Below are 24907 nucleotides of genomic sequence, written 5' to 3'. Positions count from 1 at the left end.
CAGCTCCGACAGCACTTCCTGGTTCAGAGATCATCTTGCCCAATCAGAAGGTCCATTTCATCAGAGGCATGTAAAGACTCAGACTAAGTATCTTATACATACATACATAAAACGGTCCTCATTGGCTACAATTTGCATTCAATTATAAATCAGTTTAACTGATAATTAGAAAGTTGTAATATCAAGGGACCAATTTTTAAAAAATGGTTGTCAACCAAATATAATATTATCAATGATTAAAATCATGCATAAATCAATTTAAAATATAATTTCATATCAAGGCAGGACAGCTCTTAAACAGGATGCATATAAATAAATATATATATATATATATATATATATACAAAAAAATTAAAATTCAGAGGGCAATCACCATCTCAGAAGGTAAACAGTTATTTTTATTTGTTACATACCACCAGTGTCATAATAATCAGGCTATGTGCGACGTTTTGATCCCATGTGGGACCTTTGTCAAGGTAAATAGAACGCCACAGAATGCTCAAGCCATCAGAAAAGGTGCTGGCTTGAGCATTCTGTGGCATTCTATTTACCTTGACAAAGGTCCCACATGGGATCGAAACGTCGGACATAGCCTGAATATTTTGACATTGGGGGTATGTAACAAATAAAAAGAACTGTTTACCTTCTGAGACGGTGAGTGTCCCCTGAATTAAAAATTTTTTGTATACAAGTGAACCTCATTTTTTGTGACGGTTACATTGAGGTTGCACCCCAAATGGATGAAAATATTGCAGTGCGTGCGGGCTGCCTTGGACTCTTTATATATAGATATATATATATACATGCAAAAAACAGCGGCACTCACAGGACTTTGTAAAGAAGACTGCAGACTCCCAAGGTCAAGTTCAACGTTTCAGTCAAACGACTTTTATCTTGATAAACAGCAGCACTCACAGACTTTGTAAAGAAGACTCCAGACTCCCAAGGTCAAGTTCAAAGTTTCAGTCAAACGACTTTTATCTTGATAAAAGTCGTTTGACTGAAACGTTGAACTTGACCTTGGGAGTCTGGAGTCTTCTTTACAAAGTCCTGTGAGTGCCGCTGTTTTTTGCATGTATACATTTTGGCCTGTTTTGACCATCAAAGGGCACCCAGGCATTTGTATGTTATTTAACCTGTGGAGTGCCGGCTTTATATCAATATATATATATATATATATATATATATATATATATATATATATATGGAAATAGTAGTTCTTGGATCGCGCACAGTGTATTAACCTGATTGTGACATTAAAGTGCAGGTGTCATACATATGAAAAGTTAATCGACCACTTGAATCCTTCAAATAAGAGGAGGCAGCAGTCCCTTCCATAGGTCTGTATGGCAATCAGACGAAATAGTGATCTGGAAAATGGGGTGGAAAGGACAAGCGCCAAATAGTGTGATAAATTAAAAAATAATTGTGCCCGTGCTCAAATAATAATGTGCGTACCAAAAGATAAATCTTTAAGGCTTATCTGCAAATCTTGTCAGTCGATTGAGTATACAAAGCTGGACCCGGGTTATTGGTGCCAGATAGGACCTTAGTAGGGAAAGGCTCTTGACAGAGCCAGGTGAAGAAGAAAAATAATATAGTGTAGTAATTTCAGAATACTGAGTCTCGTAATAAATGGTTATGCGTACCCAATAGATTCTTGTGTAGATGCATATAGTGTTAACCTTTGGTAACTTTCTCCAGGTTTCTTCCTTATTTTTCAGCCCCAAAAGTACCCACATAAAGTGGTGATGGTCTTTAAATGAAATAAATAACCATCATCAGCACTGGTGTACTTAAACAGGGGGACTTTATTACATAAATGGGGTAATAGACAAAGTATAGGACAAGTTAACACAAAAAGTAAAAAAATTAGCTTATCTGTAAGGTGGTGTCAAGTCTGTCTGAGAGAGGCTGGCAGTGTCCAACGCGTTTCGTCCTTTGAACTTCCTGTCAAGAGCCTTTCCCTACTAAGGTCCTATCTGGCACCAATAACCCGGGTCCAGCTTTGTATACTCAATCGACTGACAAGATTTGCAGATAAGCCTTAAAGATTTATCTTTTGGTACGCACATTATTATTTGAGCACGGGCACAATTATTTTTTAATTTATCACACTATTTGGCGCTTGTCCTTTCAACCCCATTTTCCAGATATATATATATATATATATATATATTGTGACATAGGCAGATTAGGGGTCCCTCTCCTGGGTAGAGGACTCCTTCCTTACACACACAGCAGCTGGGAAACAGTACATCAGTCTGGATTCGAGTACAAGCTGGTCGGCGCCAGTCTTTATTGTGCAAAACAGAAACAACATAAAGAAACCATAAACATAAATCCTAGCCCTGGCTGGGTTCTAACTTTACAGGTGGTTCCCTCACTACAAGAACCTGGCAGGGCCTAATGCCCTCACCAGCAACAAAGGCACAGCACAGCACTTACAGATAGGTTTTTCAAGTGTCTCTGAGCAAACTCCCTGCCTGCTCTCCCAGGTGAGACACTCAGCCTTAAACAAACTAGGCTTATATTGGCCACTCTCAGGTGGAAACCCTAACAAGCCTGTTACCAGGCTGCAAGACCCAAAACCTGGAGTGGCCGTGGGTGGAGCCCTCCCTCTCCTCTCACCCACAACCCCCAGGTCCCAAACCGGCTTTTCAAAAAGCCAAGACTCAAGCCTGCTACACTGCAGACTTTCTCCTGGGGGTTTAAAACACATAAGACAGGAATCTGGGACAAATGTACCTGCCACAGACCACTTTACCAGTGATCCTATCACAATATATATATATATATATATATATATATATATATAGGGTCCCAATGAGGCAGCACTCCTCATAAACCGCAAAAGGATATATGCAGGTGCCATCTAATCAGACTCACAGCGGAGTCAGAAATAGTTACAGTTACCAGACGGCGGCACTCGGTGCTTAATCAGAAGACCAGATGCGTGGCATTATACCAATGTTTCAAAGTTTATTTACAACATTTTCCTCAGGGTGCATACAATACAAAAAACTTACCACTTAAATATATGAATCCCCCGACATCCGGACCACCGAGCTGCCCGCTCATGCGCTACATAATAACATCAGCACAGCGCTCGGACCAGCCTTCCAGAAAGGCTGCCCATGTGACCTACACCAACCAATGAAAACCACAGGCGGTTGAAAGGATTCAACCCACCTGTATAAACAAAACAAAAGGAGTGCTGGGACAAGCAGTGCACCAAAACATCTCAATTAAATATAGGCACTAGACTGGGATGCCAATGTGATGACTGCAAAACATAAACGGAAAAAGTACAATATGCATTTAAAAAATATCCTGCAAGATTGACTCAAAGCCAAATGTCAATCAATATCGTCACTGGTTGTCGTATAATACTGGGCTAATCACTACCTCCCGTGTGGCGTCATACAAATAGCAATAAACTATATAGCAAAACCAAAAGCAATATATAGGAAACAGAACATATGAGAATTAGTCATTGAGGAAGTTACTCGGGAATTAGGCATCAATCGGTCCAAATTGGAAACACAAACCCACTTTATTGGCAGATACTAGGAACAATTTGCTGGACAAACTGTCGATCCAAGTCGATAAATATCGTAAAGATTTAATTGCATACAAAAAACATAAACGTGAATTTGTACAGACACTTCTCACTCAACAACCTACTCGTTTAACAACCGTTCGGACTTACGACCAGCACTCTGACCAGCTGGAACCCATAATACAATGACCAAAATGTTATTCTGAATATATTTTTTTTAATAACTTTAATTGTACTGTACAGTATGTAAGAGTTACGCAAAGTAAAACAGTTACAGTAACAAGTTTGAGTTTCCTTTAGACCTTTTCTTTATACAGAATACATAAAAATGATTACCTCCTGGTGCCTCGTTTAGTGACCAATTCGTTTAATGACCTTGTCGTAGGAACGGAACTTGGTCGTTAAGTGAGGAATGTCTATATTTGTTATTATATAACGTATATGTTTGTGCAATATTTATAATTTTTCTTAAATATCTTAGGACCTTCCTCAGAGTCAGATATATATATAGCAAAATTGTGGCTTTTTGCTGCCACACTTGCATAAATGTAGCGTGCACGCTCATCTTTTCATATTGTGTCTTTACACAGCTGCAAGTCTGGAGGAAGGCGTTAGGGAAGCAGGGGCAGGGGTGTAGTGTGTGGCCATGGCACCCGGAGCATGTGTGCTCTACCGCACCCCCCCAAGTGTGCCAGGCAGGGGGCATGTCCAGCATTTACCCCCTCACAAAGCTCTTCCCTCCTCACACATATCCCCCCCACACACACACAGCTCTTCCTCTTACTCAGCTTTCCTCCTCTCAAACACACACATCGTTCCCCCCTCACTTAGACCCCCCCAGCTCTCCCCCTCACTCAGCTCACCTCCCCTTACACAGCCCTCCCCCCTCACTCAGCCTCCCCTCACACACACAGTGTTCCCCCTCACTCATACCATCTCCCCCTCACTCAGTACACCCCCACAGCTCTCCCTCAGCTCTCCTCCCCTCACACAGTTTTCCACACTCACTCAGCTTGCCCCTTACACACACAGCTTTCCCCACTCACTGAGATCCCTCCACACAGCTCTCTCTCCCTCCTCATTCAGATCTTCCCCCTTCACACACACACAGATCCCCCCCTCACAAAGATCTCCCCTACTCACACACTCATACACATACATTTCTTCCCCTAAACATTGCTTTCATCCCCTCCCTTCACACACACAGTAGCCCTCCTTACTCAGAGCTCCTCCCCCCTATCACTGTTGCAGGGCGCCGGGGATCAGCCATCAGACAGGGGGTGGATCATCTGTTATTAAGCAGAGCCTGAAGCACATAGAGATCAGTGCCTCCATACTAGGGTCGTGGTGTGGGCGGAGCCACAAGCGCCGCTCGGCCCACACCATGCTTCCTGTCTGGAGGCACTGATCTTTTATGTGCTTCAGGTTCCGCTCAGCAGTAGGTGATCCACCCCCCGTCTGATGGTTGATCTCCGGCGCCCTGGATGGAGAAGGCACCTGGAGCAGGAGCTTCACTAGAACCATCCTCGCTACTCCCCTGAGCAGGGGTGCTATGGTGTAGCTCTGCCTGGGGCACCTAGTAAACTTGCACCAGCCCTGATGACACATACAGGATGCAGCACAACACAAAGATAAATAATACACATAACAACATTACACAAAGTCTCTCACATCATTTCCTTCTGTAATTTTTGTCTTTTGTTTTTTTGCACCAATTATTGACATTAGCGGAGTCATCTTGCATCATATACTGTATATAAGCTATGAGATGACAGATGAAAGCGTAATGCATTGGGACATTTCTTCATGCTAATTATGAGACTTGTCCTGCTGATAAATGTCATGTCAAATCAATGCGTTGTCTGCCATGTTAAAGGGATTAATTATAGGGAAGACTATAGGGAACTGCTGTGGTATAAATACATGTAGACTAATCCAGGGAAGCCTATATTGAATAATGTATTATAATCAGTCGCTGTATTATAATAGTTTCTTCTCCTCACTTGTTCAGCAGATTGTCAGACTAACAACGAACCTACTCTGTAAGTATAACCATGATTATTGCATTTGGGCCAACAGTAAAGTAGCTTTGTATAATGCTGTACCATACCATCTGATGTAATGTATAATATCACTATTATTTCTATTATATTGTTTTATATTCACAGGTGCTAAAAGGGGGTGAGTATGGGATGCTGGTGCTCGGGATTCCAGCGGTCAGAATCATAACGCCAGCATCCCGACAGGGTCAGAATACTGACACTTGCCGGTCAGTATTCTAACCCTTCCTCTCTCCCTAATCCTCCCTCCCCAGTGCCTGACCTAACCTCCCTAGTGTGCACTGCTGAATCAGGGCCAGCGATCTGCAGGGCTGGGATCTGGTCAAAATCCCGACTGCGGGGATTCCGGCACTCAGAATGCCGGTATCATAATCCCAACACTTGTCAGAATTCCAACACCGGCATCCTGACGACCGGAATCCCGAATGTATGTAGCGGGGTTGGGGGATGGTTAATGTTAGGGTTAGGCACTAGGGGGAGGGTTAGGGTTAGGCAGTAAGGCGGGAGGGTTAGGTTTAGGGTGCGGAGAGTGGTGGTTAGCTTTAGGCATTAGCAGGGTAGGTTAGGGTCGGGCACCGAGGTGAGAGGGGTAGGGGTAGGGAGAGGGGTGATTAGATTACTGACCGACAAGTTTCAGTATTCTAACCCTGCCGGAATGCCAAGTGCCAGCATCCCGTACCCATCCGCAGTAACATTGGAGAGTTGGGGGGAAGAGAAAATAAATTATTGGGTGGATAAAAGACTTAAAGGAAATGGAGAGAGCTAGGCGGAGATAATGGGGAGCTGAGAGGTGAAAGTAGGTATCGGAGAAATAATACTGGGAGAGAAATGTGTGGAGTTTGTATATTCTCCCTGTGCTTGCGTGGGTTTCCTCCGAGTACTCCAGTGTCCTCCCACACTCCAAAAATATACTTGTAGGTTAATTGGCACCCAACAAAAAAATAACCATAGTGTGTATGTGTGTCAGCATGTGGTAGGGAATATAGAGCCGTATTCAATATGAGCCTAGCCGCGATACTTTTTCGCGGCCCGGACTTTCCGTCTATATCGCCTGTTCTGCAGGCAGAAAAGTATCGCGGCTGTCCCTGCTTTACCCCATATTCAATATGGAAGTAGGCAAAAACGGGACCCGGCGAAACTGAAACAGGCGGAAAGTGCTGTCATTTTTGGGGAAATCAGCCTGACACCCCCCAAAAGATACTCTGACATGCGGGTTAGCAATGTTACCCCCCTATTTGGCTTGCTGAAGGTATTTGGTGATTTTAAATGAGCTCAATAGCTGTTAAATAGCGTTTTTCTATACGTGATGCAGAATATTATTTAGGAGTTTTTTTTCCAGACAATAACTTATGTCAGCAAATTTGGGGTACTTGTATATGGGGGTCAGCATATTTAAAAGTAGCTAAAGTGAAGTTGAAAAATAATTTTTTGGGGTGTCCTTAAGTTTTTTTTTTTTTTTACACAGATTACCTTTGGGGGACTGTCTGAAGGCTGCATGGGGTTCCCGCAATGTTGCACCCCAAAACCCCAATTCTGCACTTTTTTCCGCCTCCCATTCATAGGCGATACTTTTTCGCCTATTACATTGCATTGACTTTCCACCTAGGCGAAAAGTCTTTCACATTGAATACGGGGTAAAAGTCAAACAGGCAAAAATGACGTCATCGGCGAAAAGTTTCTGCCAAAAACACACAGAAAACTGACTTTTTGCCTCAAATTGAATACGGCCCATAGAGTCATAAAGTTTGGGGGAAAAGAGAAAGGAGCTGTTTTTGTGGGCACACAAGAAGAAATAAATAAGTAAAATGTAACTTTTATTTGTTAATACATTAAAAATATCCCAATTCAGGGAAGATATACAGTACAGTGAAAAATAAGGAATTAAAATTATTATTAAACAAGACAAACATAGATTTACAAAAGGTCGGTCCACTGATGAATTGTTAGTAATATAGGGTGATTGTATATAACTAGATGAGAGTAGGAGTTTACTAATTATAGACACTGAAAATATTCAGGAAAAGACAGGATAATAGTGAATTCTCTTAGTATTCAAAAATGTGCCTGTTATTGGCTTGTATTGCTGGTTATGTCAGCAGTGTGGACTTCATTCAGAGTCGGTCGAAGCGGCCGCACGGTCGTACGCAGCCGATGTTCGCAAAACTGCGCATGCGTAGAGGTCGCAATGCGCGTGCACAAACCTGCCGCTATGATCAGAAATTTCTCTTTCCTTGAACACCACCAGGTCGGTAGTTTGAGTGACAGAATGAGGAGTTTGTGGGTGGTAACAGGGGAAGGTGCTTGAAAACGTGGGTGTGGAGATCCGAACGCAGGCATGCCTCATTATGCGAACTGCGTTTTAAGGGAGTGCATAATTAACAAAGTAGTGTCATGGCACACGTGACATGGGAGGATTTTACACTGACCTGATCGTAGAGCTTAAGAGAAGGTAAAGTCAACCTTTAGCTCTACGACCAGTTCCAATGGTAAACGATGCTCGCGATTAATCCTTATGTAGCCGGAGATGACGTGCTATGTGTACGAGATGTGGGCGTATTTTTAGCGATCCGACCGCATCCACCCCTTGGTCGGCCAGCTAACGATCCGACCTTAGGGACGCAACATGCGTATGCTTCATTAGCATATCCGGACCCTTTTCCTATACGACCGTGCGGCCGCTTAGACCGACTCTGAATGAAGTCCTGTATCTCTAATTCCAATCCATTGCAAATGCTATAAATGAAAAGCAGACAGAAATTCCATCTATATCAATGGGGTGCCAAAATTAATTGAAAGTGTTGTTGTTTCCACGCCTTAAATAAAAGTATTATCTGAGCTGTGTCTGAGTGTTGCTATATTATAGTTCACACATCTTAAATGTAGATATTGTCAAATTATAACTGAGTATCACTGCATCCACATAGTGATACACATCCGCATGTCCATTATGGGAAGTTTAATGTAACAACATGGAGAGAGAGGAATTGATATCCAAAAGTCCCCACTCAGTTGTGTATAATGTGAGCGGAATGTGAATGGAATCTCCTTTTATTATTAATAATGCAACATATTCAGCCAAGTTGTAAACTTGTTGCTATAGTAAGTTAGTTACTACCAAATAGCAACAGTATCTGTAAGTTACTGCTGACAGTTGTGCTAGTTGTTTGAGAGAGTAGTGTTGTATATTTCAAATTCCATCAATTCTATATATAAAGATCCCTTCTAGAATACCCAAAGGAGTGAAGGGAAAATATTTTTTATATAATTTTAAAGTGTGAAAATGTGAGTTGAAAAAAAAAAGAGGAATGAATGTGCAAGATCTAAAGTGTGAAAATAAGGCAAAAAAGTGATATGATGTAACTAATGTGCAAGGGAAAGTATGGAATTCCATGATATATAGAGTTGATGGAATTTGAAATATACAACACTACTCTCTCAAACAACTAGCACAACTGTCAGCAGTAACTTACAGATACTGTTGCTATTTGGTAGTAACTAACTTACTATAGCAACAAGTTTACAACTTGGCTGAATATGTTACATAATTAATTCACATTCCACTCACATTATATACAACTGAGTGGGAAATTTTGGATATCAATATCAATTCCTCTCTCTCCATGCTGTTACATTAAACTTCCCATAATGGACATGCGGATGTGTATCACTATGTGGATGCAGTGATACTCAGTTATAATTTGACAATATCTACATTTAAGATGTGTGAACTATAATATAGCAACACTCAGACACAGCTCAGACAATACTTTTATTTAAGGCGTGGAAACGACAACACTTTCAATTAATTTTGGCACCGCATTGATATAGATGGAATTTCTGGCCGCTATTCATTTATAGCATTTGCAATGGATTGAAGTTACAGATACACTGCTGACATAACCAGCAATACAAGCCAATAACAGGCACATTTATGGATACTAATAGAATTCACTATTATCCTGTCTTTGCCTTAATATTTTCAGTGTCTATAATTAGTAAACTCCTACTCTCATCTAGTTATATACAATCACCCTATATTACTAACAATTCATCAGTGGACCGACCTTTTTATACATCTACGTTTGTCTTGTTTAATAATAATTTTTATTCCTTATTTTTCACTATATATCTTCCCTAAATTTGGATATTTTTAATGTATTAACAAATAAAAGTAAAATTTTACTAATCATTTATTTCTTCGTGTGCGCCCACAAAAATAACTCCTTACTCTTTTCCCCCAAACTTTATGATTCAATCTAGTTGATTAAGGGCTGCACCCCCGTTACCTAACTAACTATTTAGTCTTGATTATACAGGGGCTCAACTTTCTAATTATTAGTGTGCAGATACTCTCCCTCTTTTTCCTTCCCTCTATTTATGAAGGGAATATAGAGTGTAAGCTCCACTGAGGCAGGGACCAATATACATGGCCAAAATATTCTCTGTAAAGCAATGCGGGATATGTGTGCGTTATATAAATAACTGGTAATAAACAAATAAATACAGCTGATGTCAAAACGCTTGTTGTAATGAGAGACACAGTACGTGGGGGTAAGAAATGAGAGTAGAGCATACTTGCCAACTGTCCCTGATTGTCAGGGAGACTCCCTGAAATAGTAGCAATCTCCCTGACTCCCCGAAGAGCCTAGTAATCTCCCTGATTGCACCTTACACTCATTCTGTAGCTGCTCTCTCTCTCTCTTTCTCTTTCTCTCTCTCTCTCTTTCTCTATATATATATAACAAATATTTACATTCAAATGGGATCACTAGTATAATTTCCCTGTATTAGTTATAAGGCTACATGCATATTTTTTTAAAAATAATCAGTTTGTATTCATCAACAAGTAGATCTTACTAATGAGCATACACACGTCGGATTTGTCAGATTTGTCAGATGAACAATTGAATGATTTTACCAAAGATTTGAATGATTTGAACGATTTTTGACTGCATTAAAATAAATGGCATCGTCCAAGTCTGACTGCAAACACATCAGATGTCAAATATCATTATCTGACCATCGGGAACGCACATCGTTCAAATCATTCATCTGACAGATATGTCAGATATGTCAGATTTTCCTTCAGATATGAACGATTTTTTAAATCGTTATCGTTCAGATCTGAAGAAAAATCTGACCGTGTGTATGCACCATAACTGCTTTAGGGCTAATTTACATTGATGTAAATCAATTTTATGACACGCCCCTCAGATGTAGCAGGACACGCCCACTTTACCACCACGCTCATAGGTCCTGCTTTCACAATCTTCCTGAAATGCTTTTTCAAAAGTACAGTAGGCAAGTATGTCCTTTATGGTGACATATCCAGCAGGGCGACAGGTGGGGCATTCCAAAGTCTCTGGTGGCTCTGTCTGTCTCTCTCTCTCTCATATTATGAAGTATATTTATATTATTATAGTAGCTTACATACAGGACCTCATTCAGAGGCGGTCGCAAGAAGCGATCGCTCTCTCTGAATGAGGGTGGGTGCTTATTTTTTTTTTGTGTGGCCTCCTGGTCGCAAGCTAAGCTGTGAGTTACCACCTATAGCTTAGCTAGCGTCCAGGGTGATGGTCACGATGGTCAAGACCTTCGCGACCATCGGGGCTTGCGACCAGACCCTAAGGTTGGGTCTGGCCACTCGCAAGCCCCAGGGAGCTTCCTGCTCTGATTGAGCAGGAAGCTCCCCACTGACTTCACTGATGATGTCAGTGTGGCTTCCCCCATAAGGAACGCCTCCGTTTTGGAAACCAAACCCCCGGCCGCCTACAAAATGGGGCGAGCTGTTGATCAACATCAACAGCCCCCCCTTTTGTAGCGAGCTCCAGAGCGAGAGAGTGCGCAGGGCTACCCATTGACCCAGTTGCGAGCACATTGGTGCTTGTGACCGGGTCTGAATGACCCCCACAGTGTGCATAGTATTATAAGATGTGTATGGTAACTCTTTATTTTCATCGTTAGGTATGGCGTTATTGATTTTCAAACTTGTGTCAGGAGTAGACATACCTTCTCACAGAGAGATCTATTTTACACAATCTCTGTGCATGTACAGGTGGGATAAAGTCGGTACACAGTATACATACATACATACATATATAGTGTGTGTATATGGCAGCTCATCAGGTAACTAATACAGGTCCCTACCTGCCCGGCCTTGGCTGCTTCTGTTTGCTGCTGGTGGGCCTGGAAGGCAGGCAACGTGGCTGCTGGGGCGGGTCACGGCGGGGCTACAGTAGCTGGATAAGGATGGATCAGCTGGGAGGGACAAGGCGGAGGGTCCCCGCTGCGTTACCCTGTGCACTCGCACACCCTTCCCTCATGCCGCCCGCCCGCAGGCTGGCGGCCACGTACTCACAGGCTCTCCCCGACAGCCGCGCGGGACTCTCAGGGGGGGAAGGCGGGATCGCGTGACATCATGACGTCACGCGGTACTCGCGCAGTGCTCCTCTGGGAGCGTTGTGATTGCGGAATTCTTCAGGCAAAGGGGCCCGTCCACGGGCCCCTTGTGTCCTGCCGGGCCCTAGGCGAGCGCCTAGAATGGATAGCGAGAAATCCGGCCCTGAGTACAAGTGCTCATCATCGATATACAGGGGACGTAGTTCATATCCCGACACCAGCCAGAATTCTGGCACCAACATCATGATGGTAGGTATTGGGGTTATAGGGAGGGCTAAACTGGGTACACATTAAGCGAGGTGTACCCAGTGCGATATTGCCAGTGGTGGGAGCTGGCGGGGATGCCAGCATCGGCAAGTGCATACACACTTGCTGATGCCAGCAGTAACGGAGCGGCAGGTCCGACGAGCAACATTGCTGGAGCACGCATCGTCAGCGACATAGCTGGCCGAAGTGTCCGATTTGCTGTCCGATCCATTTAGTGCATACCCGGCATTAGAGTTAGGGGTTAAGCACTAGGGGAGCTGTTAGTATTAGGCTGAGGAGGGGGAAGGGTTAGGTTTAGGATGCGGGGAGGGAGGGTTAAGTTTAGGGGTAAGGTTAGGGTACTTACCTGCAGGTGTTTGTGTCCTACCCCAGACGGGATGCTGGCATCGGGATTATGAGGACTGGCATCCCGTACCCATCCCAATTACAGTGTCTGCATAGGACTCATCATTGACTCTCTGAGGCACACACTTATAATGTGCCTCAGACCTTAACACTATTTCTAATAGCTTCCCTGATATTGTTCCCAAGTTCTAGGCCTGGCTAAAGCTGCACAAACACACAACGATTTTGTAAATGAACGATTTTGTAAGTAAACAATTTCTGTTAATTTTTTCAAGGGAAAATGAATGAAAATCGTTTACTAAAATTGTTCATTTACTAAATTTAATGAACGATTTTTTTGAACTACAAACGATTTTTGCATATTCACCTAATAAAAATCATTGAGTTGGTCAGTCTGACTGAACTACAAACTACAAACGTGAACGCGCATGAACGATAATCATTCATCGTTTTAACTTAGAAAGTGAACGATTTTTTCACCGATTGAATGATAAGCGATATTGTTCACGATAATCGTTCAAAAAATCGTTGTGTGTGTATGCACCTTCAGGTGTTACTTCCATCAGGTAGCACTCCCCTGCCAACCCTAGTTCCTGTATCTCATCAAGTTCTAGGCCTGACTTAGGTGTTACCTCCATCAGGTAGCTCTCCCCTGCCAGCCCTAGTTCCTCTATCTCATCATGTTCCCCAGAAAGAATATTGCATCATCACCAAGTTTAATCTATTAAAGCCATAGCCTGGCCTGCTCGTCGGCACCATCTCTGGTTCAAAAACAAATACGGACCTTGACCGTCTAATTATGAATAATAATCAACAATTAAGTTTAACGATGGCATTGATTTTAGTTTTAACTTGCAGGAATTAATAAATAAAAAGGCAGACTCCTTTCATGACAATACACTTAGCCTCTGGAGGATCTAAAACTGCTGGGGGGTATATTTACTAAAGGTCGATTTTAATTGATTTAAAATCGATCAACATCGATTGAAATCAATTAAAATCAATGTTGTGCTTCTGGGGTTAAATCACACATTTACTAATACTTAAAAAAATAAAAATTTGTTTGTTAGTAAATGTGTGATTTAGCTCCAGAAACACAACATCGACATTAATCAATATTGATCGATTTTAAATTGCACAAAATCGATTAAAATCGACCTTTAGTAAATATACCCCCTGGTCTCAGGGCCTGATTCAGCAAGGAAAGCAGATGCAAAGATGCATGCAATTGGTCGATTAATTTGCACTGCGCATGCGTATGCATCAAAGTGCGCAAACCAGCAGTTGCGATCTGAACTGCGATTGCAAATGGTACACAGGGCCTGATTCAGAGCCGGACGCTCTGACAGAGCGCTCGTTCTGAATCAGGACCGGCCCTCTGGTTTTTTAAAGCGGCCTCCTGGCCGCTCGCTTAGCTGTGGGTGACCACCCATAGCTATAGTGAGCAGCCAGGAAGATGGTCGCGATGGTCTTGACCATCGCGACCATCGGGCTTGCGAAGAGACCCTTGTGGTAGGGTCTCGTTGCCGCAAGCCCCAGAGTGCTTTCGGCTCTAACAGAGCCGAAAGCACTCCCACTGACATCACTTTTGATGTCAGTGGGGCGGCCCCAGATGGTAGGCATTCACTCAACATCGACAGCACGCCCCCTTTGGTACGAGACCCGGAGCGACGGATTGCCCGTTGCTATCTGGGTCTTGCACATGCGCACGAGGGAGCCAGCTCCGTTGTGTGCATGCGCACTGGGCCACCATCGACCCATGGCAGAGTGATTGACAGGAAATGCCATTTGTGGGTGGTGATGGGGGGGTGGTTGTGCAAATGCAGGCGTGCCTGTGGGTTGCAACGCCGTTGCATGGGCGTGCATAAATTATCCGCTACAATGCCCTATGCAGCCTGAGGCCTCATAGCGTGCACTGAAGTTAGCAATTTCTGAGTGAGGTCTGACCTGCCTTACTGTGCGTATGGGTCTGATGTTACTCAATGTTTCCAATTATTTTGCTATGTTGCGGATGTGAGTAAGGGGAAGTGGGCGTCCTTATGTTAGGCTGCGATCATAATTTGATTGCAAACATTTGCATTTCACCGCTGATATTAGCAACTGCGCTGCTTGCGTATGAGCAGAATAGCGATCCTTGCTGAATCAGGCCCACAGTCTTTTCAGTGTTCAATTTGTCACGGGTGTTTAAAAAAGGTTAAAATCCTGATAATGCAACTGTATAATTCACTTAATGAGGTAATGAACGTAAGCAAATGCTTCTAATAAACTGTACACCTGTCCTCAAAACCATTATCTCTCTCTAAAAACGTATGTATATTATTTGTAACGGGCGGGACACTTAAATCACTGCGCAGTACATGGAAAATGGCCGCCGTGGCCATTTTCCCGGTGACTTGTGCATACTCTATAGACTCTGGGTGCACTGTAGTTCCCAGTGTCTATAACTCCGGCGCTGGCCGCGCACAGCTCAGTGCGCTGCCGGCCGCTGGACAGAGAGGAGGGGGCCCATATCGGAGACTGCACACTGGACCCCTCCTCTCTAGAAACGCCCCTGGATGGAGGCAATGCCAATATTTCCTCAGATTGAGAGATTGTTAGCCATTGTGCATGCATGTAAGCCGCTCTGCACATGCCCAGCAATTGATTTTCGATTACGCTTGCACAGATAATTCACTCGCAAAGTGAGAGACAGGCAGTCAGTCCTTGTGGAGGTAACAGATATGGTCTGAAAAACGCAGGCGTGTCAGACCATTTAAACTAGAGATGAGCGGTTTGGATTCCTTGGAATCCGAACCTGGCCAAACATGGGGAATCCAAGGAGATCTGAGCAGCGGCTCGGATTTTCCCATCTGACTCAGATCCCACTTTGAGGTAAAACTTCACACTCACGGCATTGGATTCTCGCAAGTTTTGATTTCCATATAAGGTGCCGCGGATGGGACTCGGCGCCATTTCCTTGTTGAGTACGCTGATGTATGCTGCACTTAACTCTGCTGTATAGGCTGTGCTTCTTAGTTAATGTGTATGTAGGGGGGTGCACGCTGCTGTGCTGTACTCTGCTGTATTGGCTGTGTCCAGACTTACAACAAGTCTCACAAGTGGCTGTGCTGCTCAGTCAATGAATGTGCATAGGACAGAGGTTCCCAAACGCGGTCCTCAAGGCTCCTCAACGGTTCTGGTTTTAAAGCTATCCATGGTTGAGCACAGGTGACTTATTTAGTGCCTCAGTCAATTTGATTTAACCATCTTTGCTCAACCACAGATATCTCTAAAACCTGAACTGTTGGGGAGCCTTGATGACCGCAATTGGGAACCTCTAGGATAACTGCTGTATGCTGTGCTGTACTTTGCTGTATAGGCTGTGTCCACACTCACAAGTCACAAGTGGATGTGCTTCTTAGTCAGTGTAGGGGGTGCATACTGTTGTATGCTGTGCTGTACTCTGCTGTATTGGCTGTGCATTGTTCAGACTCCATCGGTAAGAAATTCACGTACAAATATAAGCCCTATGACTTTGCTCCACACTGTTTGAATAGAGCGGCACTGTAAAATAAAAAAATAAAAATTGTATTGTTTATACTCTTTTATGTGTTATGATCACGTGCACATATAAGACCTGTGGCTCCAGTCCACACAGGAATACAGCTATGCCATCAAAAAATAAATAAATGTATTCAGGGCTGCCATCAGAAATTGTGGGGAAAATTCGAGACGTATTCAAGATCTGCAGCAATTGGAGAAAAAATACTTTCAAGCACTGTGTTCTCTAACTGACCTTATAAAAGTTAGTAGACACTGGGAGCCAGGGAGAAAGAGCATTGGCTGAATTTCCGGAGAGAGAGGGGGCCCGGGTAGCAGAGGTGTGGAACGCAGTGACGTGCGGTACCGCGATTGGCTGCCATTCCGTGAGCTGTGATTAGCACACAGCCGGCTCCATGTTTAAAATGCCACCAACACTCTTCTCATCTTCTCTGGCTGCCGGTGCATTCAACCAGTGATGTGCGGTACTGCCAGGGCCGGATTTTCCATTATGTGACCTAGGCATCCGCCTAGGGCCCGTTGGGTCCCAAGGGGCCCGTGGCCGGGCCCCACTAAATCCGACCCTGGAGAAAACATATAAACACACAACGTTCTGGGCTGGGCCCTGCTATGCCGGGCCCCGGGGACAGGAGGAGGCGGAGTTGCAGCCCATCAGATGGGAGCCCGGAGCTCTGATACTAGTGCATCGCAAACGGGGCTAATGAAACCTGGCAATTAGCAGCTGCCCGAAATGAGTGTATTTTCTGCCTGAAGAAGACCAGTGTCAGCGTGGCTCACTTCCTGCTCCTCGGTCCTCACCTCCAGTCAGCTGAGCTCCACCTCCGTGATGTGTGCAGTGTGAGCTGCAACATGCGCTGATCTAGCCTGCGATGCGGTAGCCCGGTTGACACTGGTCTCCTTCATATAGAAGATAAACTAATAAACTAATTCATCAGCCCCCCGGCCTCCAGCAGTCCTCAGCAGTTCCTTCCTGACTCCCCAGCAGCGTCACACAGAGTGGAGCCGCCAGCCCATCCCCCCTGTACTGCAGCCCCTCCCCTAGCAGTTTGTATATCCCCTTTCAAACAAACCCCGCGCACAGAGTAGCTAGCCCCCTCCAACCAACCACCCACCTGCGTCTCTGTAGCTAGTCATCTCACCCCCCCTTCCCGCAGGCACACAGGATCCTTCCCAATGCAGGTTTGCAGCCCTAACCCCTCCCCCTCCCCTCACTGTGTGTGTGGGAACCGCGGGTGACTTCCACTCACCTGAATCACCAGGGGTATGTAGCAACATGACACAGCACAGACAGGAAAGAGAGAAATGGCATATTGGTAAGTTTAACTGAAAATGTTTTCTCATAGTGTTAAATTAAATGACATAGCCCTCTCTACCTGTTAATTAATTATGGCAGCTACATCTATGTATATATATATATATATATATATATATACAGTATATGTGTGTGTATATATATATATATATATAGATGTGTGTGTATATATATCTATATATATATACTGTGTATATATACTGTATGTATATATATATATATATATTTATTTATTCTCCGGGTCACTAGTTATTGTGTAGATGTTTATTTTCTATTCTGTTCCCTCACCTTCTCCCGTCTCCATCTGCCCCCCCCCCCCTTCCTCCCATCTCGCCCTATTTCCCCCCCTTACCTCCCATTTCCCACTGGTCTTTCCCATGTTTTCTCCTATGACATTCTAAGTGGGGTCTTCTTGTAACAGCCCTCAATTTGTGTTATGGAGGTGTGCACGTGCGCTCTGGAAGAGCATCAATTGTCGTTGTTCTGGAGGCGCATCTCCCATCAGATTAGGTCCGGCGCTAGGTGCCTCAGCACCCAGCGCCGTCCCGTACTTCTCCTCCACCGGCCATACATTTTTCTCTACTGCCGGAGGGTGGGGATATCCTACTCACGGACCCGGCGCCCCTTTGTGGCCGCACAGACCGAACATGCCTGGAGCTCCAGCGACACCTAATATATGCACAAGCTTATTTGAAGCAGGGGGGCCCCAAACCGGCATCTTGCCTAGGGCCCCATGAGGTCTAAATCTGGCTCTGGGTACCGCACATCACTGAATTCCACACCTCTGCTACCCAAACCTCCTCTATCTCCGGTCCCAGGTCTGGAGTCCCCGCAGTCACCCCCCTGATGATGGCCCTGATTGTATTATTTGTACTGTACTGTTTTGTGCACTTTGCTCATGTGCATAAATAAGCCCTGTGGCTCTAGTTCATGCATGAATACAGCTTTGCCATCCAAAAAATTACATAACTGTATTGTTTGTACTGTACTGAACTGTTTTGTGTGCTTTACTTTGCTCACATGCATATATAAGACCTGTGGCTCCATTCCATGCAGGAATACAGCTGCGCCATAAAAATTTTTTTATAATTGTATTGTTTGTACTGTACTGAACTGTTTTGTGCGCTTTGCTCATGTGCAATTGTTTGTACTGTTTTGTGCACTTTGTTTTGTACACGTGCATATATAAGCCCCACAGTGATCTGCAAATTGATAAATGGATAACGTTCTGTTTAGAGAAGACGAGCAACCAAACACTGTCGGTGCAGCTGCTGCCACCAGTAATGATGATGCCGCTAGTCCTTCAATGTCATGTACTAAAGCTGATGCTCAAGGGAATAGAGAGCCTAAGGGTGCATAAATACCTGTACGATATCGGCCCAATTTGGCTGATTTAGCCAAATCGGAACGGCAAATTGGGCATATTGTGCAGTGTGTATGCCCAATTTGCGCGTACTCGCGGTGACAAGTGATATCGTGCGATTGGCTGTGCTGCACAGTCAATCATACGATATCGCATGTGAGCCTGTACAAGTTAATGAAGGACGGAACAGTGATTGTTCCGTCTTTCATTAAATCTTTCAAGTGTGTACCGGCAATCATGCGATGTCCAGAGTGAAGGCAAATTGCCCTGAATATCGGCACGATTGCCGGTCGTTTAGGTGTGTACCCTGCCTGAGTCAGGGCATCTCAAAAAAAATAAAAATAAAAGCCATATACAGTGCTAAAGAAAAAAACACATCTAATTAAGGGAATGTAGTGGCAAGGAAAGACTGAGGCCTTGGCCATTATTTATGAGTGGTGGTTCTGCAAGTGTCAGTGGGGCATCTTCCTCTGCCTCTCATGACGATTCAAGACATTTTCACTCAGAGTGTGGAAGAGGTGTAAAAAAATTAAAACCACTAAGACAGTAGAACTCTGCATTCAGAAACAGATATGTCACAAATGCCTGAGGAGAGTCTAAGGGGTAAATTTACTAAAGTGAGAGTTTTTAGAAGTGGAGATGTTGCCCATAGCAACCAAATGGATTCTAGCTATTAACTTCTAGAAGGTACTAGTTAAATGTAAGTAGAATCTGATTGGTTGCTATGGGCAACATCTCCACTTCTAAAAACTCTCACTTTAGTAAATTTACCCATAAGTGTGTCCACGAGTGCGATGTGTGAGCCTAACATTTGATACTGTTGTACTCACAGAGAAGACACCTTCCACCATGCTCCCTCTGCAAATGTGGTGATGAGCAGCACAAATATAGCTGATGACATAGAAATTGAGGATGCCACCGAGGAAGTGCAAGTGTCAGGCTGCGGCCTAGGATCGGCCGTTACTCAAGTCAGCACCAGCTTCCCCTGATCTCTAGAGTGGTCACATGTCAGATGTGGCGGCGAGTGACGCGCTGAGGATTATAACTGGGGTCTGCTAGGACATCCATGTGCTTCCTCCGCAATATGGTTTCTGCAGTTAACATCATGGACGCAGCCATGACAATCTGCTTTCACCTGACTAACCCTTTACCTAATGCCAGATACTTGACCAAAGGGCCGCGACCTGCTTACTGGGTGCAGCTTAAACCCAATTCCCACTTGGAGGGGTCACTGGTGAACACCTCCCAGTAAGTTAGGCTCAGCGCCTTTGGTCAGGTCTCGCCAACATCTGGTACTAGTGGATGAGGAAGGCAGTAATCCAGGCCCCTCGTCTCCTGTTCCCTCCTCAACCTGGGTCCGTGTCTTCCAATTCCATGGCAGAGACTCACCTTAGCTAGACCATGACAGTTTGTACAGGCACTATGGAAGATGTTGAATTGCAGGCTGCTGGGGCATTGCAAGATCTCACCTTTCGCATTGAGAATCAGGAGGCAGCACAACACCTGGTGGCTCAATATCTCCAGGAACTCTCTGGTCAATTACTCTCCATCCAGTCGACTCTGGCCAATATACTTCCTACCCCTTCTCGATCTTCTCCTGCAATCCTCTAGTAGCAGTAACTCAAAAATCTCATCTGCAGTTGGTCTCTCCTAAGCATTTTTATGGAAACCCCAGATGATACCGGGGCTTCATCAATCAGTGAAAGATAACATTTTAGTGCCTACCCCAGAACTTCCCCACTCCAAGGTCAAAGGTGGCGTACATTATTTCTTTATTATCTGGGACCGTCCTGGACTGGGTTTCCCCACTATGGGAATGAGCTCATCCTCTCGTCGCTAATTACGAAAATTGTTTTTGCTCTTTCAAGAGAATTTTCAATGAGCCAGGCCGGACAGCCTCGGCTTCCTCTGATGTCCTTCGAGTTCGACAAGGGACACGTACAATGGGGCAGTATGTGGTTCAATTCCAAACAATCACTTCCGAATTAAAGTGGAACGATGAGGCACTTAGGGCAGCCTTTCTTCATGAATTATCCAAAAGGATGAAGGATATATTGGCCTCTTGAGATGTTCCTGAATCTTTATCGGAAGAAATATCCTTATGTATCAAGATAGACTTGCTCCACAGAGAACAGCAGGCTTGTAAAGGGTGTGAAGATCATTTCAAAGATAGATTTCTGCCATCTGCACATTCCTCCTCTCCTGCTCCCACTAAAGAGGAACCTATGCAGATCAACAGGTCTTGGTTAACTTCGGCTGAGCAGACCTGCCGAATCCAGAACAAGCTCTGCCTCTATTATGCAGCCCCTCTCTGTTCTCTCCTCTTGGGAAATGGGCGACCCTAACTGGCTCTGGGAGCATCTGGTTGGGGGTGTTAACCAAGTCTTCTCATGAGAAGATAGTCTTTTACCGGTGTCCATTTGTTTCAAGACTCAAACAAAATATATAAAAGCCTTGGTAGACTCAGGAGCCACTGGAAATTTTATTTCTGAATCTCTGACACATAAAAAACTAGAAATCCCAGTTCTTCCTCTTTCAAAAAATGTGGCTCTTTCTGGAGTGGATGGCAATGTTATTCCTGGAAACGTCATATCTTCAGTTACTCTACCTGTTTCACTTCAAGTTTGTTGCCTACATCAAGAGGAGTTAGAATTCCTGGTTCTACCTAAGACTCCCCATGCTATAGTTTTAGGTCCTCCTTGGCTGAAATCCCACAATCCCATGCTGGACTGGTCCACCATGCATGGCCTGGCCTGAGGATCCAATTGTTTTAATCAGTGTCTTCCTCTTGTTGTTCCTGTATGATCTCAACAAGTCTCTATGAATCTTCCTCGAAGCTTCCTATGTCTGATTGATTAATTTCCAAACCAGACTTTTGTCTAGCCAAACCATATGAAGATTTTGCTGATGTTTATCGTGAACAAGCTGCAGATAAATTGCCTCCCCATCGCCTATGGGACTGTGACATCAATCTTATCCCTGGGTAGAAGCCACTTCGTGGAAGCCACTTTGTGGCTGTATCTATCCTCTTTCGGTTCCAGAAACAGCTGTTATGTCTGATTACATAAAAGAAAACCTAGCCAAGGGTTTTATAAGACCATCTTCCTCTCTTGCTGGGGCAGGATTTTTCTTTGTTGAGAAAAAAGACAGAGGTTTCAGACCCTGCATAGACTACCGTGGGCTGAATCAAAGCACTCTAGAAAATAAATATCCTTTTCCACTCATCTTGGAGCATTTTGACAAGGTTCATGGAGCGTCTATTTTCACTAAATTGGATCTCCGGGGAGCCTATGATTTAATTCTTATTAAGACAGGGGACAAGTGGAAAACTGCTTTTATTATGCAAAGCAACCACTATGAATACTTGGTGATGCCTTTGGCTTGTGTAATGTGCCAGCAGTCTTTCAAAGTGATGTCAACGAAATCTTCAGTGATGTCCTTTACAAATTTGTTGTAATTTATCTGAACGACATTTTAATTTTTTCAGAGAACTTGAAATCTCATCACCTACATGCCACAGAGGTTCTGTTTCATCTTCGAAGTCATCATCTCTACGAGAAAATTTCGAAATGCCTTTTTGAACAGTCCTCCGTGCCATTTTTAGGGCACATAATATCAGGAAATTCTCTTCAAATGGATTCAGACAAGCCTTAGAGCCATCCAAGATTGGCCCCAACTGCACTCCTTGAAAGCCATCCAATGATTTCTTGGCTTCGCTAATTATTATAGGAGATTAAATTAAAACTGTTCTACAATTGTTGCTCCCATCATGGCTCTCAATAAGAAGGGTGCTAACCCATCTTGTTAGCCTCCTGCAGCAGTGATGGCTTTCCAAGCCCTCAAAACAGCTTTCCTACTGCTCCAATTCTTTGTCAACCGCAATTTGAAAAACCCTCCATGTTAGAAGTCGATGCCTCTTCAGTAGGAGTGGGAGCTGTACTGTCTCAAGTGGCTGAAGATGGGAAGAATCATCCTTGTGGTTTCTTTTATCATAAATTCTTTATGGCTGAAAATAATTATGCAAAAGAGGATCAAGAATTGTTGGCTATGAGATTGGCACTAGGAGAGTGGAGACACCTTTTGGAAGGTGCTAAATTTCCTATTACAATCATCACGGATCACAAGAATCTTCTTTATCTCAAGACAGCTCATTGTTTGGTTGCCAGACAGGCTCACTGGTCTCTTTTCTTTTTCAGGTTTCATTTTAAAGTGCAATTTCGTCCTGGCATACAAAATAAAAAGGCAGATGCACTCTCCCGGTCATTTCTGCCTCCACAGGAAGAAGAAGAACAACCTCAAATTCATCCTATTCTAGATCCTCTTGCCTTTGCTCACACCCAGTTGCATCCTCCTCCTCCTGGCAAGCTCTTTTTGACACCTCAGTTACGTAAGAATCTATTACTCGCAGCTGCGAGTGACATGTTTAGGATTATACCTGTGGTTTGCTAGGACATCCATGTGCTTGCTCCGAGATGTGGTTTCTGCGGTTACCATCATCAACAGAGTCACTGGTGAACAGCTCCCAGTAAGTTAGACTCCACACCTTTGGTCAGGTCTCGCCAACATCTGGTACTAGTGGATGAGGAAGGAACCAATCCAGGCCCCTCACCTCCTTTTCCCTCCTGGGTCCACGTCTTCCATTCCCATGGTGGAAAATCACCTTAGCTGGGACGTGACAGCAAGAGTGTCACAGTTGGTGTTAGTAAGTTACCTGTCTCAGGTGATGAACTGGAATCACTGGAGGCCGGCTGGACTGGAATCATGGGTAACATGAATAGCTCTTTTAATATAGTGAGTGAGACCATAAGGAACTTGGAGGGACTGGGCTGGGATTGGCAGGTAGGCTGACTGAGCTGGTTGGGGTACCAGTAGATGAGCTTGCAGATGGATGGTAGCATGGAAGCTACTTGGTGCAGCTAATGAGCCGTGAGGTGAGAGGACTTGGAGGAACCGGACTGGGACCGGCAGGAAGGCAGACTGAGCTGGTCGGGTTACTAGTAGATGGGCTTGCAGATGGATGGTAGCGTGGAAGCTACTTGTTGTGGCTTGGGAAGCCGTGGGTAGATGTTGGTAGCTGGGTGGCTACGTGGAGCGACTGGATAGCCGTGGGTAGACGCTGGTAGCTGGGTGGCCACGTGGAGTGGCTGGATAGCCGTGGGTAGACGCTGGTAGCTGGGTGGCTACGTGCAGCGGCTGGATAGCCGTGGGTAGATGCTGGTAGCTGAGTGGCTACGTGGAGCGGTTGGATAGCCGTGGGTAGACACTGGTAGCTGGGTGGCTACGCGGAGTGGCTGGATAGCCATGGGTAGACGCTGGTAGCTGGGTGGCTACGTGGAGCAGCTGGATAGCCATGGGTAGACGTTGGTAGCTACGTGGAGTGGCTGGATAACCGTGGGAGAAGCTGGTAGCATCAAAGCTACTTGTAGCTGCTTGGGAGCCGTAGGTGAGAGATGGTAGCATGGAAGCTACTTTGTGCGGCCTGGGAGCCGTGGGTGAGAGATGGTAGCGTGGAAGCTACTTGGTGTGGCCTGGGAGCCATGTGGAGAAGCTGGTAGAGTGGAAGATACTTGGAGCGGCCAGGGAGCTGTAGGTGAGAGATGGTAGCGTGGAAGCTACTTGGTGCGGCCTGGGAGCAGTGGGTGAGAGATGGTAGCATGGAAGCTACTTGGTGCGGCCTGGGAGCCGTGTGGAGAAGCTGGTAGTGTGGAAGCTACTTGGAGCAGCCTGGGAGCCGTAGGTGAGAGATGGTAGCATGGAAGCTACTTGGTGCGGCCTGGGAGCCTTGTGGAGAAGCTGGTAGTGTGGAAGCTACTTGGAGCGGCCTGGGAGCCGTAGGTGAGAGGCTGGTAGCATGGATAACTGAATGCAGCAGGCTTATGGATAGCATTGGTCTAGGATCCAGCAGGAGCCTGGGACACACTGGTACTCAGAGGTACAGCTATAGCACAAGTTGTACACCACGGGACGTAATGAGATGTTCAAGCACTGAGTGCTATTAGAGTAGGATCTATATACCTAGAGTCAGGCAGCGATTGGTGGATACGGACAGGTGGTCTGGC

General features: G+C 44.7%; 1 protein-coding gene across 1 annotated transcript in view; it reads left to right on the top strand.

Annotated features, from left to right (window-relative positions):
- Positions 1 to 21605, top strand: part of LOC148507630 (odorant receptor 131-2-like) — a 40566-nt gene extending 18961 nt beyond the window's left edge. The window contains exon 4 of the mRNA XM_088445805.1: positions 21279 to 21605. Within this exon, the coding sequence (XP_088301931.1) occupies positions 21279 to 21605 (327 nt within the window). The remainder of the gene's footprint in view (positions 1 to 21278) is intronic.
- Positions 21606 to 24907: the final 3302 nt, after the last annotated feature.

This window comes from Taudactylus pleione, unplaced genomic scaffold (genome assembly GCF_031769625.1).
Source record: "Taudactylus pleione unplaced genomic scaffold, aTauple2 ptg000390l, whole genome shotgun sequence".
Classification (NCBI taxonomy): Eukaryota; Metazoa; Chordata; class Amphibia; order Anura; family Myobatrachidae; genus Taudactylus; species Taudactylus pleione.
The sequence above is the reverse complement of the archived record's forward strand: the minus strand, read 5'-3'. Positions and strand labels throughout refer to the sequence as shown.